The following is a 23098-nucleotide window of genomic DNA, read 5'->3' on the forward strand; positions in this document are numbered from 1 at the left end:
TATTTCAATTCTAATATATAATTCCTGTAATAATATATAGCCTTTTCAAATACAAACTAAGAAAACAGTGAATAAAACCCTCAAACTATTTTCACTCTCCATTCTTCATTTTCTTAGTTAAACACAATCAGCTCATCAAAACTATTCAGAAGAGGAAATAAATATTAGCTAAAAAAAAAAGTTAAGTTTTAAACTACAGTGATTCCAAAATCATCCTAAGCAAATTTTATGCCACAGTGCACACTCCAGGAAGAATGGCATAAACCACTGGGATAGACTTTTTTTTTTTTTTTTGTGACAGAGATTTAATGCACCATTGTCCTCGATGTCTCTTTTAAGAAGGTTATTTAATTTATGATTTGAATGTCAAAAACTGTTTGTAGTGTTGTCATTAACACAATTAATAATATCCTGCTCTCCAGGAAGTAGACACCTGTCATGGGGGACTTTGTCATTCTTTTGATATCAGAATAACCTCTGGAAGTATTCCAGCTCTCTAATAATAGCAATGCCATTGTAAAAGCTGGGTTACTAAGAAAAAGCAGAACACAGAGTATATGAAGCACATGGAACCTGTATTAATCTTTTGTTATCATAAATCATTGGTGGTGAAGTGTGATGCTTAGGCTGGCAACACAATTTACATATATATCTGAATCAAAACACTTTTAGAGAGTAAGTACAGAAATACACCTTTCTTTTCCTGGTAGGTGAGTTTAGGAGTCTTACAGTTGTAGTAAAGGTTGCATCTTATCCTGAACTGACAGAATGACTTACAGTTACTGAGCTTTATCAAGATAACATTTGAAAATCTATTATTAGATAGATCTTTTACATGTTCCATTTTGAGGTGGAAAAATCACAGAAATGTGAATGAAAGACAGAAATGTCTCTGTGCTAATGTCAATGGTGTACATAAAAAGGACTGATTTTAAAGTCCTATTTAGCATGACAATAATCCATAGATCAATTTACAGCAATAATATTTTTTTAGTCAAAATGGAGTAAAAAGAAAAGCATAATTATCAGCCAGTGTTCCATTAATGGCAAGAGAATTTTTATATTCTGACTTTTTTTTTTTAAGAAAATAGAAGACAAAACACTTAAATTCCCTAGTTACTCTGTATCAAAAGGAAAAAATAATTGTACCTCACAAATTGGTACTACACAGTTCACCTCATGAGATTAACTTCCCTTCCAAGTTTTTTGGATCTGATGGAGAAACTGGTCAGAGCAGCAAATTAGTGAAAGTGCTAAAAGTAGTAAAAGATCAGGACTTCCATCAAATGGGAAGGCTCAGCAGAATGACCACAAAAGAATTACTTGTGGAGGGTTAACTTTGTGAAATTTTAAATAATCAAGCACAGCAGTAAAAATAAGGGGACATTTAGAGTATGACCCTGTCCCCACCGCTGCTTTTTTAGCTTTGCAGGATCCATCCCATCCTTTTGTGCTACACAGATCACGTGCTTGATTTCAGCAGCCCATCAAATGTAACTCCTCTAATAAAGAATACAGAACTAGGCATTGATGACCAAGTACCAAAATGAAACTATCAGCAAAGCAGAATGGAAATCAAACAAATCTCAAAATCAGCAGCTCTTGGCTCATCTGATCAAAATCAGCATCAAAATGTCATTGCTGATCAAGAAGAGAAAACTGATACTGAAGTCACTTCATGTGTCCTTTTTAATCATTCTACTGCAAATAAACCTTTAATATCAGCCTTAATTCACCTTTGTCCATCACTTGTATTCTGCTTTGGTAGCAAAATGGAGATCCTGATGGGGAGCATGACAGGAACTTCTGTTCCAGTTCCCACTGAGACACTGGCTGCAATTTTACCCTAATCTTTAAGTTATAACCTCTCCATTCAGGGACATGGATATCTCCATGAGATATCTCCTTCCAAGAGAAGGAGAAATTTGATCAGGGACAGGGTAGAATTGTTCTTGATGATGGTGGTTCCCATTTCTGCCTGTCACATCTCTAGGCTTAGCACTACCAGCCAAGATCCAAGAACTTGCTGGACACATTCAAGGACCAGAGATGCTCTGGGTGTGCTCTCCACAATGCCTGCCTTTTGCCTCCCTGTTTTCATTTTTTTACTATTACTCCTCCTCCTTCTTTTTCTCATTTATTGTCTTTCATGTCATCTCCTTTTCCTCGTCTCATTAGAATCAAGCTGTCTTTCAAGCAGGTGGAGTGGAGGGGAGCAGAGGAGCTGATGGCTGCTCCCAGGGCAGGAGACAGTGCAAGCAGCAGCCAGCAGCAGTGGGAGGGAGAATCCCAACCATGAGCCATCAGTGGTGCCAGAGCTGCCAGCCTGGGAGCTGGAGCTGGCCCTACCTCCCTTCCCACCCCACTCCTCTCGTGGAAGGAGGAGAGGAAAGCCACAGTACACTTTCAGAGCTGTACCATGCCATGACAATGCACTGTGATGGGTTTGCCTTACAGGTGACACATGCTGTACTTGAAGCAGCACTTCTCATCTTTGGGCAGAAAATCCTCTCCCCTCGTGCAGACAAACCCTGTCTCCCTCCCTCTCCTGGCTCCAGCACTCTCACCTCCAGTGCAACTGCTAAACACACATACACCTGAGTTCTGGGCAAAATATCTAAACAGAAAAGGATTAATGCTAAAGGATTAATGCAAAGTCTTACAATGAGATTGGTTTACAACAGTTCAACTTAAACTGCTGGCGGTTTTTCATTGTATTGATATTTTGTGATTTTGTGGACAGGAAAATTTCCTAAATAAAAGCTGCAGTTTATCTCTTGACATATACAAGCAGGAGAAGGAAGGTATTTTAAATAGCTGCAAGAAGCACTCCTCATCTTACTCAAAGTAAATGGTTAGAAAGCCACTCACCCCCAGTTGCCACAGTAATTTCACGTAGAAAATGTCCGTAAAATGGAAAATCAAAGGATAGATTCACTCTCTGAAAGGAATAACAGCAGAAAATAAAATCAATATTGAGCAGAACATTTAGAGAAAAAAAAGATGAACATTCATCCACTTCAAATATCTCTTTCATTACTTTTTTTTTATTGGAGCCTTGTTATTAAGTTGGAATTGCCAGTAGCTACCTGGAAAGAATTCTGAGGAGCATTTAAACACTTAAAAGCAGTGGATCTTTACAACAGAAAACTTCAGAAAAGAAAATACACAAACAGACATTGTAACTCAATCACAAGAATAAAATTAATAAAAGATCTGCTTTTAGCCACTTTCTTAAAAGGACCCATCAATATCTAAAGCCTTAGCAATGTCTATGATTTACAGGATGCCTGATGCTTTGGCTGCTGGCTTTCTGCTGCTCTGCCACATGATCCTTCACATTCAAGTGCTGTTTCTGACATCCTGCTGCTGCCTGGGTGCTTGTCTGATGGAGGTCACTGGAAGGTAATTCCTCCATCTAACCCATATGACACCCTTTCTTAAAACTCTTTATACTGTCAGCTAGGAGATAGAATGATGTATAAAGAAATATTCAACATAAGAAATATCAAACTCTACTTAATCTACTTATTGATATTGATAAAATAAAATAAATAAATAAAATTTTTAAAAGAACCTTTTTTCTTCCGTCTACCTATAGGTGACTATCCTGTTGCAGCTGAATTCATAGCAGAGAATTGTAATTTGGGGAATGACCTCTTCTCCTCAACTAAGCTCACCATAAAGCAACTTTTAAACTGATTTTGCTTCTCTGCCTATGGCTTTATCTTTTTCCACCTGTTCCATTCCTTTCCCAAAGCTCAGTGATTATTGTGGCCACTCATAATTATCACCTTGTGTGCTCCCTGGTTAAACTCTGAATAAATTAGTGGCCATGGTGGAAAGGAGTGCTGAAATCTCAACAAGGTCTTTTCACAGTTTAAATATAATATCCTGTGAAAAACACATCTCTTCCACAATGGTCCAAGTACTAAATATGAAATAAGAATGCAGTACATTATTCCCTCTTTTGGAAGATTTAGTGCAGTAAAAACTGGTGTGAAAATGGGTTGTTGGTGACTGTCCCTCAACTGTAACTTTTGATGACTCCACTTAAGAAAGGGCAACAGCCATACATTTTTAAAAAGAGGGGAAAGGAAGAAAAATGTACTCTTGTCTTTATTTTCCCTACCATTATTTCTGTCCTGTATTTATTATTTTCAAATGGTATCTGAGTATTTTTTCTCTCAGGAAGAATTATATTTACATCAGCCAGAAATGTTTAAAGAATTATTTAGCATGAAATTAGCAGCTGAAGACTTACAGTAACTTTAAATTAGATTTGCTTTCCATTTAAGTGGAAGACAGAATTATGACAGGATTTATTAGCACATTTTTTGTTTGTTTTTAATTAGAATGAAAAATCCATTTGCAATGTGTTAATTGAGTAGGTTCTAATGACCTTTTCTGTATACACATAAATACGGATGTACAGCTGAACATTTCTGAAATAGCATATAGAAAAGGAAGCACATGGATTAACTCACACAAATGTTCTTTTACCATGTTCTTCAGCTTTCACTGCTGAAGTGTATGCTACATCTATGAATGCACTCCATTTAAATTATGTCCTTACTCTAGCAAACATAATATGAAGAACTCTGCTAAAACTACCAATTTTCTGACCAAACCTCCCCTCCTTCCTTTATATGCCATTCTTCATTTTACCTATTCACTTTAACTTTCTGAATCATAGTAACCATTGAGCTACTTCAAAAGAAAACTGTGTCCCTTTATCTGTCTTCTAAATTCTGTAATATGCAAATTAATATAAAGATGTTTGCAACAAAAACTGATCCCATTTCCACTGAAGCCAGATATAGATCTCCCATTGACTTAAGTCAAAACATGATGCCTTAAATTCTGACAATGTAAAAATGTTTAACACAGCCAACTTTTTAGCAAAATACTGTAAGAAACATGTTTTAAGTATTATTTTAAAACACAATATTCTAACAGTCACTAAAATTTTACTTTTATTGTGATGTTAGAAAGCATACCTCATACTTTCATTTTAAAGAAAGAATATCAGAATTTCCAATTCATGGAAATAAAAATGCTTTCACCATGATAGAATAAATGGTAAATATAAAATGATATAATGGACTGGAAGAAAAGAGAGTTGAGTTCCCAAATACGATGTGTCCTGTATTCTCATTCAGTGTATGAGTAATCAATTCTTAAATATCTAATCTAAACACACTGAATATCAAAGCCACCTCTAAAATTTTATTAAATGGTTAAGAAGATGATGGCAACACATTGAAAGATCTCCCTTACTATTAGTGTTATAAATCCTATAGTGTTAGACATTTTAATTTTTCCATTAATATATGTTTGCTACTTTCCACAAATGATTACTATGCTGTTTATAAAGTCAAACCATCTCCTGGATCCTCTCCAGGATTCTCTACAGTCTTTATGGCTTTTCTTGTAGAAGTAAAACCAACTGACAGCTTGTGGGACCTCTCAGGATTATTTACTTCCAAATGAAGAAAAACACAATGATTGAGTATAAAACTGCTAACATTCAAAGAATCCCTGACATCATAAATTAATTTCTTAATATTTAGCATGTAATAATTTAACCCCAGGTTCTAAAGTCAAATTGGAAAATAATGTTTAGAAAATATCATGTAAATCATTGAGTCACAGTAAGATGTGCAAAATGGCCTTCTAAAAAGAGTAATGGCAAAGTTTATGGGAGAGAAGGTAAGGGCTTGCTGCTGAGGTATGTATGATCTCAAAATACATGACTGCAGTTGTACAGTTGTAAATACAGATCACATCTCTGTGTAAAACACCTTTGTTGTGCAGTACATATGGATGTTGTTTACTTGAACACACATATACAAAAAATCAATTATAGATGCATAAATAAGGAACAAAGCCTTACAGGATGACTCTCTGCTACTTTTTCATCCTTTAGGGGACATAAAACAGATCCAAAAAATGGGTCTTTATGTGTAGACATGGATGCAGCCACTTAAGTTTGCAGTCCAAGATATTTGGGTAAGCATGAAAAGAGATGGATATCAGTGTGCTAAACAGGGATCAGAGCCTTCTCTGCTAGAGCTGGCAGAAAGGCACAGGGGGCACCTGACACTCAGAAAAAAGGCCTTAAACCACCTGCTTTGGGGAGAAACAGTTGAAACCCTCAAGGTTCCATTTTTTCATGCTGAATGTTCCTCTACACTGATCCCACACCAGACCAAAAATACTGCCTTGATTGAGCCTCTATTTAATAATTTCAACAAAATGCCCCCCCTCAGGATGGACATTTCAGATGCATAATCCCAGGGATCCAACTGGAAACAAAAGTGCTTAAAACAAAGACATGGAAGGGTGCCATCTTTACTAATCATTAAATGTGGGTTAAAATTTCTAATTTATTTATTGCCTTTTCTTTCAACATATTTCCATTTTTTCCTCAATACAAAGCACCAGGATTCCACATGAAGTAGACAAGACAGACAACAGAGGTCCTCACTTTTAGGTACTCTTAAGGTTCTTTTTTTCTCATTAGAATAAAATTGTCTTAAGAAAATAGCTGATGCACTGTTTTATTAAGCCTGCCCCAAAGATATATAACTGTTTGAACTCTGTGCATTTGCATTATCCCTGACTGCCTACAGTCTTTTAACTATGAAGTATGTATTTTGTTAACAGGACTCTCTGTCAGTTACATGTGCTGGATTTATCACCTCACTCTGCTTTCTATATTCTGACTTGAAAACCACAATTTTTCTTTCTTCTGCCTCTTGCATTCCTCTGAGCAGTCACTTGTCTTGTTCCAGGGAGAAAAGAGATCAACAAAGGAAAAGATGAATTAAACTTGGGCTTTCTCACAGCTTTAAAACTGTTAAACACACCTGCATCTTTAAAAACTGTACAACTTTTAAGTAAGGCATCCACTAGATTTTGTTTTGAACTAGCAAAACCCAAAGACGATTTTGTGAAGCTGAGTAGCTGAATGGATGAAACGAGTCTCTTTAACCATAGTTCTGAGCTGCAATTTTCTGTACTCAATTTATGCTAATATTAGCTCTTCTATGTATGCAGCTTCTAGCTAGGTGAGAATCAAGAATACAGCCTCTAAATCACACATTATTTGATTCCATTTCTAAGCACATGAGCCCATTATTTTCATACCCACTTTACCAGCAGCATGACTACAATAAGTTAAACATGACTGATATGCACACTCCAATTTATTTATTTGCTGATAACCTAAAATTGTGATCACTTAATTTCTGTTACTGTATGACATCCTCATCAACTTTATCAGTTGTCCCAAAAGGAAATATAAGCATGACAACTCACATAAAATAGAAATGCAAACATACCACATACATTCCATGAGAGACTTAAAACTACACCAACTTCATCCTGAACCCAGATCTTTTACTATTAAACTCAACAGTAAAATTCCATCTGATTTCAGCAACACAAGTGGTTTACCATTTGATAGCTTGTGATTCTCAGGAACAGAGGAAAATTTTAAATAATATTTGTAAAGGCATCTCTGAAGAACTGTTACAGAAGGTTCAAAAAGTTCAAAGAATCATTTGATTACAAGAGTGTAAAGACTTCCACAGCTTAACTAGAATTCAAAGATATAGCTCTGTGAACAATAGTCATGGTACTTAGTAATACTGCTGTGTGGGTCTCTGGGGGAAAATATCCATGTTAACCAAGGAAGAAAGAGATAAAATAACTTACTGCTGCTTGGCGATGGGTATTGGAAAGGATCCCATGAATCTTTACTTTGTCCTTCTCCATTTGGTCTATGTTGACCCACAGATCCCGGCTGGTAGAATCATATGGGCCATATGTCCTTGATGTATAATAATTATGATCTGTATCCTCCTAAAAAAATGGAAAAACACAGAAAAAACCAGATTATAATGGAAGATGCACCTTAGTTTTTATACAAAACTCAACTTTGAAATATTGAGTCCTGTTGCTCCTCAAAGAAACTCAGCAATGAAGGAAAAAAACTGTAAGTATGTTGCAGAGACAGATCTGCTTCTAACCACTAGCAGCTGACAAGGCAGTTATCTCATGCAATCATCTTATATTATGATTATAATGTTCACTATCCCAAATACCAATAACACTGGTTATGTAATAACCACATCAGTGAAATCTATGGCAAAGTGTTTGATGTCTTTTGAGGAAGGATGGACAGTTCCTGTAACAATGGCCACATTCTAATGAAGTCATGAGAATTATTCACAGATAACACTTTAAAAAAATGCAGTTTTAAACATTTCTATACATAATTCACCAGACTATCCTATTTAAGAACATTTAAGAGCATCTGAAACATTCCTAATAGTTCTAGGCTTACAATGCTATTTTATTTTAAATCTCCAAAAGTTGAGTTTACTGTAGATTTGCCCCTCCAAGACACACATACTTGTGGAAGAAATTTTCCTAATTCTTGTGGTTTTAAAAAATACTGTAGTTGTTGTCATACTCCCATCACAGGAAATTTTTGTTAAGGTCAATTACTGTGAAGGTCTCTACCTTCCTATCTAAGACAGAAAAAAAGAAAAAAATGTATTGTCTGAGGCAAGAAAGGAAACTCATCCCAGATTCCTAGTCTTTACTCAAACCAAGCTGTTGCAACCACAAAATATTTAAATCAGCAGCACTGCCAGCTTTCTGATGAATAGCTACAATCAATACTATAAAAGTAGTACATGCTAGTATTTCTTAGTTCATTTTTGCTTCCTCCCCTTCTAAGACAAAGGAAAAAGCCCCCAAAGCCTCGACGATAGAGTTTGAAAATCAAAATAAACTCAGAAAATAAACAGTACCATAGAAAACTGAAAAGGATGACTTAGAATTTGGAATCACCCTGGTGGTGGAGATGTTCCTCTCTTTCTGTACCTCCAGTACCCTGTCAGACATATGGCAGTACCCTCAAATCAGGCCATGCTGCCATCAGACCCAACACCCCCTCCCCACAACCCCAGACCGTGCACAACCCATTCCTACTGACATGACCCTGAGCTGGAGACATTTGTGGCGAGGATTTATATTTTAATGACATCATTCAAGTCCTAGATAAATGTATTGACCATAAATCCTGTTTCAGTTGGATTGGAGTCTACATTAACATCATTACTGATGCATCTTACTTTAGCTGTTGCAGATACAGAGTCAGGTTATTTTTTTCCTTGACAATTTCTGTGTCTTCTGCTGTGCTTTGCATGCCAGGATGTAATTTAGATCTCCAGTAAATCTCAGCAACAATTCTGAAGCAACTTCTAACTGCTCTAGGTTAGTCACACAAGTAAACATAATTAAAACTATACTGTCAGGAAGATGACAAAAGCCAGCCACCTTACCAAATTCTTTCCTCCTTTAATAGTCAACAGAAACAGTTATTGCTGTCATGTATACAACAGAGGTACTGTAAATGAAAAGGTTTTGAAAACAAATACATACATTCCCAGTTCAATTTATCATTCTAAAAAAATTTCCTTAGTAAATAATGGTCACATTTAAGGCATACAAAAATCTCAGGGAAAGAGCTCCAGGGACAAATAACAAATGATTACCAAAACAATTTGTTTCAGATACACATGCAATATTTAAACTATAGTCAAAACGGTGCAAAGTCATTTTGTATTTCAATTTTTAATAGCTAATAAAGCTACCCCAGTTAATTCCTCAGCCCCCACCTCCACAACTAGAAGGCTCTAGCACTGAGTCTAGTTGGCAGCTATAGAAGAATGTTTTAAATGGTATCTTGACCCACGTTTAAAGCAGATTCATCATACACACTGTAAATCAAACACTTAAATTATAGCTTTCAGCTCAAGATTTTGGAAATGCATGAGGAATTACATCTACCAAATTTTGTGCATAAAAAGTCTCATTTAGTATTTTAATTCAAGGTAAATAATCTTAGATTATTTATCTATTCTGGAACGAAAAAAACCCACTCTTCTACTTGAATGATAGAAGGAAAACAGAATTCCTCTTCATAGCCTTCATGCAGATATATTTTATGAATATAAGATTAATTATTTTCCTCTCACATACTAATTTTTTCTAATCTCACCTGTAAATTTACAATCTGAAACAAAAAGACCCATGCAGCTAACTACTAAAGTTGATGACAGCAGCTCAGGATGCAAGCTTCTGTTCAAAGTCACTGCTTTCATAGTTCCTAATTTGCATTACCATGGAAATGGAATTCTTGGGAGTCTTTAATAAATATGACTTTATTGGTATCATTAGATACCTACAAGTTTTTATTCTGTCAGACCTGTTTATTTTCTTTGTCTGATTGTACCTGCTTCATAATACATTCCATTCCCTACAGGTAGGTACTACATAAGAAGATGGGAAAATGTTTAAGAAGTTTTAATGAATTTTCATGCAAACTAGTCAATGAAGAAAATAATTTTAATAGTTACATGAGACAGATTTAAAGTTCTGATGGTAATTAGAATTATATGAAAATACAATTATGAAGAGAAACAAACTTTTCAGTGTCTATTAGTGACAGAATAATGTTACTGAAAGGAAGGGCATGGACAGAAAGCAGAGAACATACCCTTTCCAGCTTCAAGAAAGCTTTTCATTTTTCTTTCTTTTTCAGGTATTTAGGGGATATGAGCATAAGAGCATAGAGGCTCTCTAGATGTGCAATTCTGTCCAAATTCTGTTTGTATATTAAGTACATAGCACCTTTCTTCTATGGAACAGCATGAAAGCAAAGGATTTTTCCAGATATTCTTTGCACCAGCTATGAGGATTACTGTTGGCAACCTTTGTGAGTATAAAGGGAATATTTTTTAGAAAATCACTCATAACACATTTCTTTTGGGGAGGTAAGTTGTTCTTAACCCCAGGGAATACTTGGTGCTGAGTTTCCATCCTATTGTTGATTGTAGAGATTAATTTCTTAGCTTTTACAAGGGATATTGTCTGATGACACTTGGAATATATTCCCATACTTCTCCAAATACAACTGAATTTTTCAGGAAAGCTGAGTAAATGCACTACTTGTAAAAGCTCAGCACGACTGAAGATTAAGCCTTCTTTAAATGCTTGGTGTTCAGTATTTGTCAAATTCAAAGACTTAACATCCATTCCATACATTACATATATGGATAATCCCAAATACATTCCAAACATCACATACTCATTTCATCAGTAACTGCAGTCCCTTAAAAGATCAAGGCTTCCAATGATTCTGGCCAAAAATATACATGAAAATAGTACCAAAACAAACATGAAATAATAAAGTTCCCTCTCAGTGAAGACACCATGATTCTATGATAACACAATCACATAGGTAAACATGGGGCTTTTTAGATTTAATGATTTTCCTGTCATATTTTTTCTTTAGCAGAAATTGAAAAAATCTCTAGGAGACAGAGGATATTATCAAACAAAATGTAGGAGTAAGACTTGTTGATGAATTAAACTGCATGAATATTTTGTTTTTAAATACTGGATTCAATTCAATCCAAACAACAGACATTACTGAACAAGAAGTTCTGCCATCTCTCAAGCTCCCTCTGTGTAAGGCTGTAATTGAAGAAAACTAGTAACTTCAACCAAAGAAAAAACAGCTAGCATACCCAGGAATGAGATCTGCACAACAGCCTGTTGAAGAAAAAGAGGAGGGAGGGAAGGAAGGAAGGAGGGAAGGAAGGAGGGAAGGAAGGAAGGAAGGAAGGAGGGAAGGAAGGAAGGAAGGAAGGAAGGAAGGAAGGAGGGAAGGAAGGAGGAAGGAGGAAGGAAGGAAGGAAGGAAGGAAGGAAGGAAGGAAAGGAAGGAAGGAGAAGGACGGACGGTAAGGAAAGGAGGAAGGAAGGAAGGACGGAAGGAAGGAAGGCAGGAAGGAAGGAAGGAAGAAGAGGAAGGAAGGAAGGAAGGAAGGAAGGAAGGAAGGAAGTGAAGGAAGGAAGGAAGGAAGGAAGGAAGGACGGAAGGAATGGAAGGAAGGAAGGAAGGAGGAAGGAAAGGAAGGAAGGAAGGAAGGAAGGAAGGAAGGAAGGAGGAAGGAAGGAAGGAAGGAAGGAAGGAAGGAAGGAAGGAGGAAGGAAAGGAAGGAAGGAAGGAAGGAAGGAAGGAAGGAATGGAAGGAAGGAAGGGAAGGAAGGTAAGGAAGGAAGGAAGGAAGGAAGGAAAGGAAGGAAGGAAGGAAGGAAGGAAGGAAGGAAGGAAGGAAGGAAGGAAGGAAGGAAGGAAAGGAAGGAATGACAGGAAGGAAGGAAGGAAGGAAGGAAGGAGAGGAAGGAAGGAAGGAAGGAAGGAAGGAAGGAAGGAAGGAAGAGGAATGGAAAGGAAGGAAGGAAGGAAGGAAGGAAGGAAGGAAGGAAGGAAGAAGGAAGGAAGCAAGGAAAGGAAGGAAGGAAGGAAGGGAATGGAAGGAAGGAAGGAAGGACAGGAAGGACAGAGGAAGGAAGGAAGGAAGGAAGGAAGGAAGGAAGGACGGAAGGAAGGAAGGAAGGAAGGAAGGAAGGAAGGAAGGAAGGAAGGAAGGAAGGAAGGAAGGAAGGAAGGAAGGAAGGAAGGAAGGAAGGAAGGAAGGAAGGAAGGAAGGAAGGAAGGAAGGAAGGAAGGAAGGAAGGAAGGAAGGAAAATCCACAAGGAAAATAATTATGTATCAGCCAACTAGATGGCCATAACATTTCAGCAGATTGTTTTGGCTGCCTTCTCCCAGTACTGGAACATGGTTTGTGACATTATCAATGAAAAAAACCCAATCAATCAATCATCCAAGGATCCTCATCTTCAGATCTTCCTTATCAAGTGTCATGAGTAATTGCCAGATGCAATAAAAGACAGCAGTACTGCATTTAATTTCGTAACTGCCATCCCTTTATATATGCTACTTATTGAAATTTTATTTCCAGCTTCAACTGAGATAACGACACAATGTAAAAACTCTGAAATCCTCAAGGATATGGTTGTAGACTTTATAGATTCTTAATTTTATCACTCTGAATGGAAGGTCTTGTATCTGTTTTTTAACAAAAGACATTAAAAAATTACTCAAATATTGCCAAACTCACAGTCTGGCTCTATTTTTAAAATTAATTGCAAAATTACTGAAATTTCTGATAGTATTTGTCCCAAATAATTAGTTCCAAGAATATTTATCACCAATTACTAATGCAGAAAGTCTTTACTTCTGAACACAAACATTTCTAGATTAATAGCCTATGAAATTAATCAGAGAATTGTGTTTTCTTAAAGGTACATTTATAGACTAAAATGAAAACACTGAAAGAAGAAAACATGCAATTATATATTTTAAAACAGACTACTTTTCAGTAAAAAAGCAAAGATAACAATACTTCTTTGGGTATTTTGAGAAAGGAAATAAGCTAGCAATTAAAATTATTTCCCTAAGGAATAAAGCAGTTCTGGCAATCCATTTTGTAGAACCAAAACACCCTTTCTATTTAAGTAAGACAACAACAATGTGCCCTGCACACATACAGCCCAAACAGCTTCTTCAAAACTATTTGTACTTTTACTCAATCACATGTAATGCTGGCTACTCTCTTAAGGTATCTCTGCCAATTATGTCAGTAAAATACAGCCAAAAGTCACTTCTGAATTGTTCCAGACTTTTGCTGGAAAATTGCTTTTAGATTTCTGAGCATTATTAATCCCCACCAGCTAAAAACAGCCCAAGGGGAGAACAGAGGTGACAGCTTGGATAGGACTTGAGCTAGCTCTGACTGCAGGTGATGGAAAGCCTCTCCTCAGCAGCACGTTTTTGGGCCCTGAGAAGGGGCAAGAGAGATGCATGGTCACACTCCACATTACCTGGGCAGGAGAAGCATGTGTGTATGGTGCTGCAACTGATTTTCCTCATTTATTCACATTTTCTTTAGGCAGACACTGACTTAGACAGGGGCAGGTGGCAAGGACACATGGAGAATATCCCTAGTAGAATAGCCACTAGCACAGGAGATGAGACAGTACAAGAAATGATCACCTATCCTGAGATGGGGTCCTAGTGGGAAGATTAAGGCCAGGGAAAATGGGGATAGAAACATTTTGCATACTGCTGCCATATAGCTCATTTTAACAGAATACTGTAATTACAATCATAACATAGCAATGCTATAATTTACAGGTTTATTGGATCTGATAATCGAAGAACCCTGAGGAATACTTAACTTGAACTGGCCTCTCAAAACTGGTAAGCTCTAATTTTGGTAGAGAAGGTACATGTGGATTACAACATCAAAGTCTTACAGAGGATTTATATAGGGGCTGCTGCTTAGGAAGCTTGATTGTTCTGAGCTGCTCAGAATTACCAATTTCATAAGCACTTTGCATCAAGGACAAACTCTGCTGTTCAATTTCTTAACAAAAGTCTGTGTTCTCTATGAAGCAAACATGCAATTTAGAGTAGTGCTTTTACAATGACTTGCTGTTTTCATAGTGACAAAGCTGCAATCTGCTTGTTTTGGGGTTTTTTCTGTGTTTTGTTAAGATGTCTGATATGGGAAAAACTAAAGGAATATACATATATGTATCAACATGAGCATAGCATACATACTCAATGTCAACCACCAGCAGAACCTGAAGACTGCTTGTGAATATCACTGTTGATGACTAAACCCTAACAAAAGCCATTTTGAACAGCTAATATAATGACTGAGAGGAACCCAGTCTAACTGAAGAGGAGATTCTGTGTCTCACTGCTGTGCTGTTGAAAATTTCATCTCACACTATATTCTCCAAGAAGAGGCTACATGAGCACAGTGCAGAGCCCTACTATATGTGTGCAGCAGTCCTCACACCCAGGTTTTCATTAGGGCCAGTATGGAAGTCACTCTGTCCAGAACCTCACAGATTTACATCCAGAGGTTGTTATGGTAAATATTAAATGCTGCCATCAGCTGGGATGAAACAAAGGGTTTATTTCATGTCTCTCTCCCTCATGCAGACATAAAGCTTTACACAGCTCTGTAACAACTTACGTTCCCAGGTTTTAGACTGCACTTTTCTGAGCTCCTGACAGCACCTATAATGGGGAGTCACACATGCTGACAGACATTCTGCAAGAGAAGGGTGCCATAAAACTGTTATTAATCCAAAAAGCCATTTAGTCTTTCCAGCTTAGTGAAAAGTCAATGTGGAGACACTGCCTTTTCCATGATATTCAGCTGCTTTTGAAAGGAAGCTTCTCTCTTGGGGACTGCTATAAAACTGTCAGCCTATTTAGGGGTCATTACAGAAGGCTTATAAAGCCCTTTGGACTGTCTTGTCATATGAGACAAGCTTCAAAAGAGCAAAAATCTCTGCAATGCCTTACTTAAGAAAGGAAAAAAAGCCAAATCACCAGTCACTCAAAACCCAATTACAGTAGGGAAATATTTATTATGCAGTTTTGTTCCTGATTTGCTAGAGCAGGAGTCTGAGAAATGGCATTCTGAAAATGCATCTTTATTAACTGCTCTGTGGCATCCTCACCACTAAAAGAAAATAAAAAGAACCATTTCAATACAATGCCTGAAAAAATGTCTAGCAGAAATTTTATTTTAGTGTAATTATGACACAGATTTTAGAGTTTTTATTCTCATTTTTAGATATGTATAAATGACTGAAGGGCTCATGGAACTGAAACTGCAAAAATTACTTTGTAAACAGAAAAATCTATCTGCCAGGTCTAGACTACAGAGCATTAGTGGTTATGACACCACATCTGTTGCCACCTCCATTCTTGGGGGCTTATGACTCCAGATAATACCATAAATAATTATATTTTGTCAAATTTGCTGTTAAAGATTCAGTATTTTAGTCTTTTAAAGATCCATTTCATATGTGGAATATAACAAACAGTGTTTCTGACCATATGCACTTTGACCTACTTAGAGGCACAACTGGGCAATTTTTTTCCTCCCCCTAAAAATATAAATTCAGTTTAATATTCTACACCCCAGAATTAGAACAACTTTAAACTTCTCTGTAGCCTATGTATTCCTCCACTATATATTCAAATGCCAGGAGATATAATTTATTCTAATTTCCTTTTCTTTGGCACTTCTCTATTGGAAGAGATGGGAGGAAAACAGCAACTGACACCCAAGAAAGAGCCCTGAGGTTTCATGTGAGGAGGAGAAATGGCAAATATAAATTGGTATGGGAACTGTGGCAGATCTGAAGCATTAATTTGATATTAGCAGGTACAGTTTGAAGCTCATCAGGGCTTTCCATAGGGCAGTGCAGGATGCTGCCTCCATGCTCACTGGTGTGAGATGCAGTTCCTGAGCTGTTGATGTCATGTTTCAGGGATCCATCAGGGTTTTGAGCCAAAACTGTTGGGCAGTCAGATGTAGGAACATGTGATCAATGCAAAGTTGATACAGGCAGGAGTATGGGTTAATTAATGAAGCAGCATTTTACCTGTGGGGGTAAAGCTTATGCTGAAGCCTTTAAAGGTGTCCCACATGCACCTCACTCAGCAGCAGCCTTTGCCACAGTCCTGCTGGTCAGCCCAGCCAGCATACAGCCAGCCCACACCCATCAGAGAGCCTGGGCATCACAGGACAAGCTGCAGCACCATGGCTTCCTTGGGCAGAGCTGGTTTTAAACAGATTGCAAATAAAGTGGCAATTTATTTAGCCATAGCACTTTTTAGTTTAGCTCTCATGTACAACAGACATGAAGCTTTAGTTACTAAAACATGGGACTGGCTGAAATCTGCAATCAATATGCAAAATTTCAAAATCAGCATTCATGGCTTACAGAGAAAGCCAATGATTATGAAAGTGGTTAGCAATTTCTACTGCTCTTTTGTTTGGAAAAAGTATGCACTTTGCTTTAGCCACATGTATTTTCTGTATACATGCTGTATGTGTAACAGCATTTCAGTCTGGATTGTGTACACAAGAATATTGAAAAAAATGCTATGTACAGTTTTACCAAAGTGTTATCACCAGCCACATTTCTTAAAGACTTGTCACAGAAATGCTTATTTATCAGATCTTGCAGTCACACTCAATAAAATAAATAAATCCCTTGAGAACTCTTGTGCCACAACTCTAAGGCAACATATTTAATTGAGATGCTTGATGAGTTACATGTTGCCTATACAGGCGTGTCCAAGTTGCTGCCTTTGCCTGACATCAGGCTCCAAACAAGATTTCTGCAGAATCTGCACTGTTTTTTTTCCAAGAGGAGTACTCTGTTATCAGAACCACAGATCCATCAAATGCTGCCAGGGAAGATTTGCCAGCTCCTTCAGCTCCACTTTAGAGCAGTCCAAATACACACTTTAACTGCACTGCCTGCAATGCCCATGGATCAGATCTAATTGACTAAGTCTGGAGGAGCCCAGGGCCATCTGAAAATTGCAGATATGATTCAGGACCTACAGCTGACCCTTATCCTACAGGAGGAGCAGTGGACTGTTGAGCACAACCACAGCCTAATATTACATCAGACATCTACAACTAGGCACCTTTCACCTTGAATTTCCATCAGCTTGGATCACAGAATAGTTTGTGTTGGAAGAGACCTTACAGATCATCTTGTTCCAATTCTCCAGCTATGGGCAGGGACACTAGACCAGGTTCCTCAGAGCCCATCCAACTGACCTTGAAATTTTCCTGGGATGAGTCATTCAAATTGCTCTGGACAACCTGTTCCATCTTTACCACCCTCATGGCAAAGACTGTTTTCCTAGTATCTCATCTCTATCTACCTTCTTGAAGCCATTTCCCTTTTTCCTATGTGGCCTGGTTAAACTTGCACATTCCTTGTCTATGCCATATACATCTACACTTAGGTTTCCAAACTGAAGAACTGAATTTCACCTCTAATTTCAATATTAGCTACAACTAAAAAAGAAAAGCACCTGTACAGTACAGACTCCAGTGTCTTTTAGAAATCACAGTCACCTAATATTTTGTATAACTTCATGGTTCTTATTGGGGCAGTATACAAATGTGTACTACCCTTTATTGAATGTTTATATGAGAAACAAAACCTCTGTCGTGTGTTTAAGAAATTACCTTGATTTCCAAGATGATGGAATAACATGCATGATACAATATATGAAAAATCAACATTGTATGCACTGCTAGTGACTAAACAATCAAATCAAAATTCTATTTCTACGTTTATTGAAAAAAAAATTATCCTGAATGAATTGCTGTTTCTTTCAACCACATAGTCAGTGATTTTGACTCAACAATGAGTTGGGGGTTTTGTGTTTCAGACAAATAAGGACATTGGGGGCAGTAGCTTATGACTATGGAATGAAGATGCTCCAAACATCCTCACCAAACTTGTTATAATCCACTGTGCCAGTCAATATTATACCCCCAAAATTATACCCTCAAAATGAACACCCACGAGGTTGTTGACCTATGTAAGCCAGATCTAAGCAGCAGCACTTTGGAGCACTGTTCTAGCACTAAAAACCACTTTTCATACACCAGAAGAGAAGCATCCATACTTTGCCTGGAGCAGGAAGGACCTGAGAAACAGCTTGCTTTGTTATCTGTACTGGAGCAGAATACCTCTGAGAGATCTTGGCATTTTACCCCTCAAGACATTTACTGCTCTGCCTAGATGAGATCAGACAGGTAGAATTTCCATCTGCAATTTCTCCCTCTTCCTACTTTTGTTGCTAAGGTTACGGAAAGAATGCTCAGAAAATGATGCTTTGATTTACTTAAAAATTTTAGTAGGAAACTGTGAAGAATTATGCAGCTTACTACAAATGCAAGAAGCAAACCTCCAGTAACCCTGTCACATCTCTGACTTTTGTTAAACGTTGTGCCACTGAAAAGTCTGCCATGTTTGCCATTCTTTTTTTGTATTTTCTCCCCTCGTTATTCACACTGCTGACACTGCTGCACACTCTCCAAGATCTCCTATTGCCAATTTTGTTTTCCAGAATAAGTATACTGGCTTTTTTACTGATGGACTGTGAACACTTAGACATGCTGCACATGCAGCATGCTGGTGTTACAGATGAAAGAAAAAAACAAAAATATCCCTGGTATTTCCATTAGTTATTCCTGTTGTGTGTACAAAATACTACAGCTTTTAAAAGTGTTTCATCACCATTTTATTCAGCAGTTGAAAATACTTAACTGGCATTTTTGGAAGAACAAACGCACATTTTAAAAATGGAATTTTCTTGACTATGATCTTCCTCTTGATATAAATTTTGAGCATCGGCTCTATTTATTATTCTCTTTGAAAAGTCTGTATAACTCATACAATCACAATGAGGATAGATCATTGACTTTGGCATAAATACCAAATTTACAGAGAGTCAAAGGAAGTGTCTGACCAAATCTGAAACAATGGATCCATCTGTTTACACGCCACGTTGTTACTGTTTTGGGATAACAGATAATTGACTTTCCCATATTAAAGAAACATGAAAGATTTGGAGAGACACCAAGTAATCCATCAATGTCAGCAGAATTCCTACAGCTTTGAAAATTTATCCCTAAGGACTGGTACTCTCCCAACTGGAATTGTGTGGCTTAGTGTGACAACTTTTTACTTACTTACCCAAATTCCTCAGCACAAACAACTTGGTAATGTATTCACCCTCACTCCCTGCTCCAACCAGCTATGCACAATTTGCTGAGTGCTGTTAAATTATCTAAAGCTGTTTGCTTTGCATGGGTAGAAATGAACATAATCTTCTGCTTTTTGCATGACCAAATTGATAAAAGTCTCTTCTCTAGAGGACCCTCCAGGTGAACATGGTGAAAAGGGTCAGAAAGGAAGCGTCTGGGAAAGGAGAGAATTTTCCAGCCTTCACAGCCACACTAATATTCAGCTTCAAAAGTTGATTCTATTTTCAGCAAAGCCCTGCAAGCAAGTGCTGAGGCATGTATGACTGAAATAATTAATTCAGAAAGTACAAGGTCTGTTGATTCTGCTCATGGCTCTTTTCAGTCATGAGTTCCACCATTCTGGAATATGCTTGAGGAAGTTGGAGATGAAGGATATGGAAAAGTAAAATATTATCATTAGAAAATTCAAAGGCAGATGCCATTAAATTCTGAATTCCATATCTCCCTCCTTGCTATAAAGATTCATTCTCATCAATGTGTTAAATTAAATGCCTTGTGTGCCAACATGGCAAGCATGTGGAAATGAGCTCAGGATTACAATGGAGTTCTCTTATTTAGGAGTGGGGAAGCTAGTTTGTAATTTCTTTCCTTCCCCGTCCTCTCCTCCCAAGCTTACAGGAAATAGAGAATGTATCTTCCTTCCTCCAGCCTTTTCCCTTTTCAGCTATGCCCAAGTTATTAAAAGAACCATCACTTCTTGAGTTTAGATTGGGAATATTGGAAACATTGACAGGCTTATTGCCACAATACGTTTTACAGAGTTGGCATGCATTCTGTCCAGCTGAACCTTGCAGCAAGACCCAGTAAAAGTGTTAAGATGACCTTGATATATGTAAGCAATCAATATATTTAAAAGAAAAAGATATATGAGCCATTTGCCTAGTTTACCATTTTGAAACAGAAAGCCTGAAAAAAACACAAGGCAGTGATATTTTAGTCTGCTGGCTGGCTAGAAAGTGTGACATCACTTGTGAAAAACCCACCTGGACAAGCAGAAAATAGGGAGTAAATTAATCATTATCCCAGATTCTGTTTCTAATTGCAGGTGACATACTTTTTGGTGTAATTTAGCAAGAGAAGAGAATTAGGACATTTCATGTATGATCTGTGTTGCTTTCCAGACTAATTCACTTTCTGTATCTTCTTCACAATGATTCAGAATTATCAGTTAAATACTAAATATAGCTGTAATTTCCAGACATTTCTGTTTGTCTCAGGATGTCACATGAAGAGAAAGTTCAAATAATTTTCCTAAGATCACATGAAAAGGAAACATTTTTTTTTTCCCTTGATTCAGTTTGAAAAATGTATATTTACATTTACATGTATATCCTACAACAAAAATATGACATCTAAATATTCTGCTAAATGGAAAACAAAAGATATATCCACAATGGCTTAAGTGCAGTGGTACTGTTTCAGCATATGCCAAGATCCTTCCTCCAATACATCCTTAATCTCCGCTGTAACTTTCAAGCTTCCAAATATGAAAATGATAACATGGTATTTAATGTAATCTACTAAATGGATACCAAAAAAAGCACAAGAACAGCTGGACTGTCTTAAGTCAAACATCTTCATATGGTCTCCAGAACAGACTGGGAAAAAGAATTGGACTCTATGATCCTTGTGGGTCCCCTCCAGCTCAGGATATTTTATGATTCTGAATCCCAGTAAGCACAGGGGACCCAGGGCAAACAATGACAATTCCCCATTTGTCCAAGGATCCAACAATCTGCCCTTCAGGTTACTGCCCTCCCTTGGTGTTTAACAAACAAATTGTGACAAATTGGTATTCCAAGAATTTGCCTCATTCTGTAAATTCTGACATCCACAACACTGAGTGCCAACGAGCTCTGGAGCTTTTGCAGTTTCATGATGTGCAGCAGGAAGGAATCATATGGGACATTTGTTAAATCCTCTGGAACATTCCACATATCACAACAGAGACTTCTGGACTACACTGGTTTAAAGGCAGCAAGACAACTGTGTCAGAGGTACAGCTGACATGGCCCAAGGCAATATAAGATGGGGCCTGAAATGGCTGAAAATCTGATGCAATACCACCTTCAACTGCAAAGCCATCTATTTTAGTCACAGTTGTTTTAGCCATGGAAGTTCCAGGTCTATATAAGTAACTAAGCTTGATCAAAGATTGTGAAAAATATTTTCAGGCCTATAAGAAGAGCCCAGATTTTTCTTCCTTCTCTTAAATGAGTCATACACCAGAAATCACATATATGCCAAAAATCACGTGATGTAGTAATTGTTAACTGTGAACAAGAAATAATTATACATCCCTAAAAGTGAAAATAAGAGTGAATATAACTTTTGTTATGATAAAGATTTTGCAAGTAGAGCTGGAAAGCTTCAGCCATGTAATTAAATCAATTAAAGTGTATTTCTTAGAACTTTACATGACTTAGAACTTTAAATGAACCTTAACCAAAAATCTAATGTTTCCCTTACTTCAGTCAAAGGCAAAATATTATTTGTGCTCAAGAATATAGTGTAGAATCTGTTCCTAAAATGAAGCCACATCAGAAAGCAGGTATCAAAAATAAAATTAATTTATGCTTCAGGTTTTTAGTTCCCCCACTCCCTGACTTTTGTAGATACAAATTTCATAACAGATGTATTGTTCTTTTGCTCTCTAAAGAATCAGCTAATTCCTGTGATAAATTTCTGTTCTGCAAAGCTTTATTTCTCCTCACTTATATGTTAAATGCTTCAACTGAAACCTAAAATCTGGTTAAACTTTGGTAGTGAATATGCATTACTTTGGTATTTCATAATCTGCATTAAAATGTGACTATGCACAAAGAAAAGAATTCTGTCCTAGTGGTGGAGGGATCAACAGCATCCCTGATATTATTAAACTAAGTGGCTATACAAGAAATGTTTGAACTATAAACTTAAAAGGTAAGTAAAGAGCCAACTTTACATGGGCTCTGAAAAAAGGCTCTAAAAATTGCAAGTCAGGAAACAGTTTTTAGAAGTAAAGGGGGACATGCTCTTAGCTTGGGATGAGGAAAAAGAACAGAAGTACACACTAGATTGTAATAATAAAGATTCTTAAACACAGAATATGGATGCCAGTAGCTTGGAGGAACCATGGTTTCAGAATAGAGTGTTTATCTAAGTCCTTCAAATGCAACTGGCATTAAAGCATTGGGATGGGAAGAAAAGAAAAAAAAAGAAAAAGCAGGAACAAAACAAGAGGCAGGCTTGGTCAAACAGACAGCTCACTATGAGACTATCATATTCTTTAGTTTTAAGGCTTCTTTTTTTGCATGGACAAGTTTTGCTACTTTTAATACAATGCATTAGAGAAGTACTTGCAGGATTGCCTTATCATTTGTCCAGCTGAGGGAAATTTAATCTCAACCATTTATTTTCTTCCTTGCTCAGACTTGCAGTGGGGACACAGCAACAGGCATGCTGACACTGCTGTCAGTAGCTGAGAGTAATTGCTCTCAAATCCCAAGGGCTGC

At 37.2% G+C, this 23098-nt stretch overlaps 1 protein-coding gene across 1 annotated transcript in view; it reads right to left on the bottom strand.

The window, feature by feature from the left end:
- PLXDC2 (plexin domain containing 2) overlaps positions 1-23098 on the bottom strand; it is a 239734-nt gene that overhangs the window by 100280 nt on the left and 116356 nt on the right. Inside the window, exons 3-4 of the mRNA XM_079302116.1 lie at positions 7723-7869; positions 2872-2941 (exon numbers count right to left, since the gene is read on the bottom strand). Of these exons, the coding sequence (XP_079158242.1) occupies positions 2872-2941; positions 7723-7869 (217 nt within the window). The remainder of the gene's footprint in view (positions 1-2871; positions 2942-7722; positions 7870-23098) is intronic.

The sequence above is a fragment of the Erithacus rubecula genome, assembly GCF_903797595.1.
Source record: "Erithacus rubecula genome assembly, chromosome: 3".
NCBI lineage: Eukaryota > Metazoa > Chordata > Aves > Passeriformes > Muscicapidae > Erithacus > Erithacus rubecula.